Source organism: Ruditapes philippinarum, unplaced genomic scaffold (genome assembly GCF_026571515.1).
Source record: "Ruditapes philippinarum isolate M1 unplaced genomic scaffold, ASM2657151v2 ctg17814_1_1_1_1, whole genome shotgun sequence".
In the NCBI taxonomy this organism is placed as follows: domain Eukaryota; kingdom Metazoa; phylum Mollusca; class Bivalvia; order Venerida; family Veneridae; genus Ruditapes; species Ruditapes philippinarum.
The window spans coordinates 8253-15611 of NW_026864806.1; the positions used below are offsets into that span (position 1 = coordinate 8253).

At 33.2% G+C, this 7359-nt stretch overlaps 1 protein-coding gene across 1 annotated transcript; it reads left to right on the forward strand.

The window, feature by feature from the left end:
- The first annotated feature begins 2003 nt into the window (after window positions 1–2003).
- Window positions 2004–4705, forward strand: LOC132726878 (uncharacterized). Its single transcript, XM_060712284.1, has 2 exons — window positions 2004–2344; window positions 3400–4705. Exons 1-2 carry the CDS (start codon window positions 2170–2172, stop codon window positions 4497–4499), a joined length of 1275 nt encoding a protein of 424 aa, XP_060568267.1. The 5' UTR covers window positions 2004–2169; the 3' UTR covers window positions 4500–4705.
- Window positions 4706–7359: the final 2654 nt, after the last annotated feature.

Below are 7359 nucleotides of genomic sequence, written 5' to 3' on the forward strand. Positions count from 1 at the left end.
GTATTTGTCGAAGAGGCGAAAGGATATCATTTTCTATCTTTTCGTGTTTTTGACCTTTTACTACAAAGGCTTAAACTTGCAATGTCTGTGAATAGAAACACGGTAGGGAATCACGTGACCTTTACGGTTACGCGTACAGACAATATGTCGGCATAAAAACCTCTATTTACATGTGTTTTTCAGAGAAAATTCGCCATCTGGAGATTGTACATTTGACTTAGGATGAAAATTTTTCTGAATGAATTAGTGTCATTCTAGTTTGTACAGTTACAGTTACAAAGAAATATTTTCATATGCAGATATGTATAAATATGTATATAAAATGCATCATGCTTCATCGTTTTCTGACCCCATTGCAATAACTCTATAATCAATTTTTTATAAAATGTATTGACAAACTTTGATGAGTTCTACCAATCAGATTGAATCTGAGGTAAAAAGGTCAACGGTCAAGGTCAATGTAACTTTTATTGCGTAAAATGTTAAGGTTATATTGACCACGAAAACAACCTGTGATAAAATATCACAAGGGCAGATAATCCTAAAGTTATACACCTTTTTTCAGATAGATTTTTGTTGACCTGCTTAACCTGTTTGTTTTGGTTAATATCTCAAAGAATATCAAAGATATTCACTGGATTATTATTCACTTCAAAATTTGAAAGGCATATCTAAAGGACAGACAACCCCAAAGAATATATTGACTAAATTATCTCCCTTTTATTTCTTCATAACAATTTCTTTATCAAATATTCTAATCATTTTCTCATAAAATCACCAATATTCTCTTCTAGCTTGAAATACTTGTTGAATTACTAAGGAAATATATTTGGTAAACAGTATATCAGAATTATGTCCTTTTTCTTCCTCACTTTAAATTACCATACTATCAAAGTATCAAATACAGAGAAAAGTGGGCAAGCTGCTCCTTGGACAGCTTTTGTTAAATTTTCACTAAAAAACTCGAATCCTTGCTGAAAGTTAGGCAGGTTCATTTAAGATATTTAGCGTAGTAAACATTGCTATATTAATCTTTAAATTATGATGATGCTAAGAACGTTCCCATTGTATGTCTAAATTAAATTTTAAAGGGGTTTAGTCTACAATGGGTACATTTTCCACAAGTATTTTAAATGCTGATCGAAAACAATATAAATGTATTGTTTGAATATTTGTATCATATATTGCTTGAAAACTGTTGATATTAAAACTCTTAGTGATTAAGTAAGAGCATTTTTAGGATGAATAATCATATTTTATTCTAGAAGATTTTATTATTTGCTATGTTGATATATGTTTGTTATATGTGTGATATATGTTTGTTATATGTGTGATATATGTTTGTTATATGTGTGATATTTGTTTGTTATATGTGTGATATATGTTTGTTATATGTGTGATATATGTTTGTTATATGTGTGATGGAATCATGTATCTCACACTTGCAAAAATTATACGTATAAATTTATTTCGTGGTTTGTTGTTATGCCTAATACTAAATGCTGTCAACGTAATAATTTATTGTATTACGGACCTGTGGGTTCCGCGGGAGATGCTTTGGTAGTTTAGTGCGCAGGAAGGTAGTCTAGTATTGGTGTAACTCTCAGGAAACTACCCGCCTATATGACTGAAATACTGTTGGGAAAAGGCGTAAAATAGAACAAACAAACAAACAGTATTACGGACCTTCCATTGTAGATCAATTCACTTTAATGTAAAAAGTTAGTTGATGAAATTATTTTTCTTCTATGTTTAATGTTTATACGTACATGTTTAGTATTGTGCGTACTTATGAGTCTTAGAGTTTATTTAAAGTATCAATATTTACGTTTTATATAGCTTATTTACTTTAACGTTTAGTTAATTAACGTAACTTAAGACCGTTTGTTTTCATTAGAATTTAAAAGAGATATATTTTCTATGCACACTATTTCGGTTGAATGAAAACGATTGTTCGATAGTGATGTCATAAAGCTAAGCGGATTTCACGCAGCAGACGACTCTTGTGCCCACGCTTCATATTTGATACATTTTTAATTTATTTGACTTTATACTGAAATATAACTTACATGTTCTGAAGTTACATTATCAATTTATATTCATGAAGAGTAGAGTTTACTCAAGAGTAGAATTTATATGTTTTTGTAATTATATACATGCCATTTTAAAATGAATTTTCTAGGATTAAAGAACGGGCGACGATCGAGTTGCAATACAGTAATGAGTGGCTTTCGATATTTACTTATCGCGATATTCTTAACGATAATCGTTCAGCAAGGTTTCAATTGGTCGATATCACATAGAACATTAAATAGAATTTCGAAAAATGCACAGGAAAATGAAGGTAATGTTTGTTTATTAACTAATTAGTTAATTAATATATTTATTTTTGCTATGATTTTACGAATACATGTATTTGGTTTGCCTGTTTGTCTGATTTATCAGTTCTTTAAAAAATTCTTTTGAAGTTTGAAACCTGAAATTTGTTAAGTGAACTTGGCCTGGTTTGAATTTGGAACAGTCAATTATAAATGAGCCGTGTCACGAGAAAACCAACATAATGGGTTTGCGACCAGCATGGATCCAGACCAGCCTGCGCATCCGCGCAGTCTGATCAGGACCCACGCTGTTCGCTATCAGTTTCACTTCTTGTTATTGTGTTGGCAAGCGAACAGCATGGATCCTGATCAGACTGCGTGGATGAACAGGCTGATCTGGATCCATGCTGGTCGCAAAACCATTATGTAGGTTTTGTCGTGACACGGCTCATTAATAGATTTCAGTAATGAAATACAAAGAGGATATTCAAGTTTTTTTTTCTACAAATACAGGATTTTTTTTCACTAAGTGTTATGAAAATAGATATTTCATTAGTGGCTGTAGCGTCGAGTGTAATATGATAAATTTCATACCACAAGATAATAATAGTAATAATAATAATATTATAATAATAAAAAATTATAATAATAATTAAATTTTTTTTTAATAATAATGATAATTATTATTATTATTATTATAATTATTATCTATTATTATTATTATTATTATTAGTATAATTGTCTTTTGGGACTTTGCAATTTAAAAGACTTCCTCATAAATTGTGTGTACTGTATTGGCTGAATTTAGAAGTAGTCCGGCAAGACACCAGTGCAAATATGGAAAATAGGTTTTACTGCAGTGAAAAATAAGTGAAAATAAATAAGCATATGAAAATTTATTAAATTTAGCCACCATCAGCCTACATTGTACATTAATCGTGTACGTTTCCAACAAGGTCAGGCTTTACTGAAACACTGCACAATACCTTTTTTTGCGATAAAACTGTCGTATAAATACAGAGTATTGTTAATTCTTGCAGTGAATATGATTATTAATTGTTTTTTATTTTTACTTTTGCAGTTGGGCAAAACTACCGTGACAAACGCCATAGACGCTCACACTTTGGGCATAATTTCACATTCACCACCAACGTTAAGAAACAAATGTGCAGCGACAAGGTAAAATGGAAAACTAAAGGAATTTTAGCGGAAGTGACGTCAGATATGGAATACTGGACTTTCGACAAAAGACGGACTTGTAAAGAAATAAATATTGATAAAGTTGGAACTCGTCCAAAGCGTCTGAAAATGGAATTTATATGTAAAAACAATAAAATATCTTTTAAATGGACAAATGACACAAATAACATTTATACCGCTCCATTTGGGGATAATTGCATCGAAAGATATATCTCCAGCTGTTGCTATGGCGATAAGCTCGTGCCGAATGTAGTCCATTATGTTTGGTACTCGAGAGGCGAGCTGAGTTTCGTTGGATTCATGAGCCTGCTAAGTGTGATTCGGTTTGTGAACCCTTGTCTAATTATATTTCATGGTGACACCTTACCAAATGGGAGGTACTGGGATTTTATTGTAAATATTTCGCCTAACTTGATTCACTTGCAACGGGAACGGCCAGAATTCGTTTTCGGACAACGTTTTGGTCATAATGAGCACTCGGGCGACATAATGCGAATTGAAGCTCTTCTTCAATATGGTGGTATTTACATGGATACCGATACCGTCCTTGTACGGCCGATAGACGAGCTACGGCAGTACGCATGCGTGATGTCAACACAACTGCGTAGACTGGGTTCAGCATTTATCCTTGCAGAGAAGAACGCGACATTTTTACAGAAATGGATGGACGGGTATCGCTATAAATATAATAGGCTTGATTACACATATAATGCTATGACGTACCCACAGATCCTCGCCCTAAAATATAGCAACTTGATTCATGTAGAGATTGGAACTGCTTCAAGACCAAAGGATCTGTTTGGTTTTAAGTTTTATAGCAGACGATACGAGATGTATAATTGGTCCAAGGTTTACGGAGTGCATTTATTTACCAGAGGTTACGGCGGACCTTTAAATGAAACGACTATTAGAGACATGCATTCACCATGTGGTTCAGTTATGAGACACATATTTTATGGGAATAAGGATTTATGTTTTTAGTCAACAATTACAGCTTCTTTAACATCGAGCTCTACAACACAGGGAATATACATGTACTTAATAATTAACGCCTGGAGGATAAACCGTAATGTGCAGAACAGAGTTAATACAACTTTAATACATTGTAGTCTATTTATTCTACCCGTGGAACCGAATAATATTTTAATAGCCACTAGCTATCTTTGGGTTCGAATTGCGCAAGAAAGCTATATACCCGGTATTCGACTTATGAAAAGTCAGTGGTTCTATTCAGCGTCCGGCTTAAGTTAAACTAAAATGCCATCAGAATGAAAATTACAATCATAGAGTAGCATATACATAAACCCAAAAACTGTCGCACAAAATATTTACCCGTTTACATGCTGATTTTATGTAATGAGCTTGTCGTGCTTTAAAAGTAGGACAGTTCTTTTTAAGTTTAACGTATTTTATTATCAATATACAAAACCATAGAGGCAGTCTTGCAAGACAGCACGGAAGTGACGACTGGCCCTGCTATATTTTGTTGTGATGGCTAACTATCTTGGTTTTTTAAGACTTCAACAGGGTGACATCATGATTGCTATTGTTTCGTGTATTATAAATGTTATCGCATTTATTTTCACACAGATTGAGAAAGTACCGGAAGTTATTGTGAACTTTCTGTGAACAGAATCAAGCTCAGAATGATTGTTGAATAAGATCTATACCGCGCTTTATTTGAGCCTTTGGTTCGGATTGTAAAAAGACCAAGATTGCCGCCTAAATTTAAATTCATTTGTATTGAAATGACATAGCAGCGCTATTACAAGTATGACATGAAAAACAAATTTACGAAGAACCTGGTTTGGACAAGTGCATCCGTTACATTTGAGAATCCGATTTATGCTTTAATTACAAAAAATCAAACAGTTATTTTTATTGATTTAATCTGGTTTTATTTACGATTTCACTTTTGTGATACCATACTATTAACATATTAAATAAATGTATATGCCATGCACCAGTCATTTATTATAATGAATGTAAGAATATTTACTAATTATCCTTTTTAATCCATGAAATTTACACATATGAGCCGCGTCATTACAAAATCAACATAGTGCGTTTGCGACAAGCATGGATCCAGACCAGCCTACATATCCGCGCAGTCTGATCAGGATCCATACTGTTTGCTATCAGTTTCTCTACTTGTTATGGGGTCTGTAAGCGAACATCATGGATCCTGATCAGACTGTGCGGATGTGCATGCTTGTCTGGATCCATGCTGGTCGCAAGCCCATTATGTTGGTTTTGTCGTGACGCGGCTCATATATTTTTGCATGCAGCAATTCTGTAACTGGAGTGATTAAAGTACTACTAGTATTCTTTTTATATTTCTCTCAAATTATGTTTACCATCGGAATAACAATCTGAACAAGACGACATAAACATAGTCACTGAATTTATTTTCTTAAACGTCAGTGCTTTTAAACCTTATGTAACAGAAGCCTATAAAGACCTCTTCCAATCTAAATTTTCCTAAAAATCAGTTTTCCCAAAAATCTGATCTTACACTAGCCTATTGTTAATCAGTTTTCCCAAAAATCTGATCTTACACTAGCCTATTGTTAATCAGTTTTCCCAAAAATCTGATCTTACACTAGCCTATTGTTAATCAGTTTTCCCAAAAATCTGATCTTACACTAGCCTATTGTAAATCAGTTTTCCCAAAAATCTGATCCTACACTAGCCTATTGTAAATAAGTTTTCACAAAAATCTGATCTTACACTAGCCTATTGTTAATCAGTTTTCCCAAAAATCTGATCTTACACTAGCCTATTGTTAATCAGTTTTCCCAAAAATCTGATCTTACACTAGCCTATTGTAAATAAGTTTTCCCAAAAATCTGATCTTACACTAGCCTATTAACTTCCCAAATTAGCAATTTTTGCGAAAATTTTCCTCAATTAAGTGCGTAAAACCACTGTACGTATTTGCTTGGCAAAATAGCGCTAACTGCACTTTCAGTGCTTTGATTATCCTAACAACAGGTGGTTAACGCCTTGTCGTACAAAATATGACAAAGTTGGACATGGCTAAATATTTTTGTTTTTGCAGACGAAAAGGCGAAAAGCGACAAAGTGTAAATCAGTCACTATTATTTTCTCACAGACGGCGACATATATTATTAACAAGATTTGACTATTACTTGTGCACGTCACCTGTCCTGAGCCAATCAAAAATCAATATTTGGAATATTGTAAAATGGCTTTTGTTCAGGAAGGAATCTATTTCAAGAAAAATATTTTAAGAATGTTGATAGTCAAAGAGTGTTAGCTTAAGCCTTGTAACACCGCACTTTGGGGTCAAACGCACTTTGGGGTCCGACCCCAAAGTGCGTTAAACTTCGCACCGCACTTTGGGGTCAAACGCACTTTGGGGTCAAAATCGAGAAATTGACCCCAAAGTGCGTTAATATGCTACATATCAACGCACTTTGGGTTCCAGAGGTCTAAAGGTGTAATCTGAGTTCTGCTTAGATACTGAGAACTGACTTATTTTCGATCTTCGACATTGAAATATTTGAGGTGGAGTTCAAGATGGCGGTCAATACTTTGATGATGCTTAAGTGATAAAAGTTTCATTAATTTTACCACTTAAAATATCCAATAATAATAATAATTTGTTCATATAACAAAATTACGGTGGCATAAAAGTGACATTTACATTTATTTTTATATAAGTTTTGCATACATATTTTTATTAAGTTTTGCATACATATTTTTTTTCAGTTTTGCATTCATTTTTTTTTTGAGCTTTGCATTCATATTTTATTAAAGTTTTTATTTTTAGTTTTTCGTACATATTTTAGCCAATCAAAACAGCCTTCACATCTCA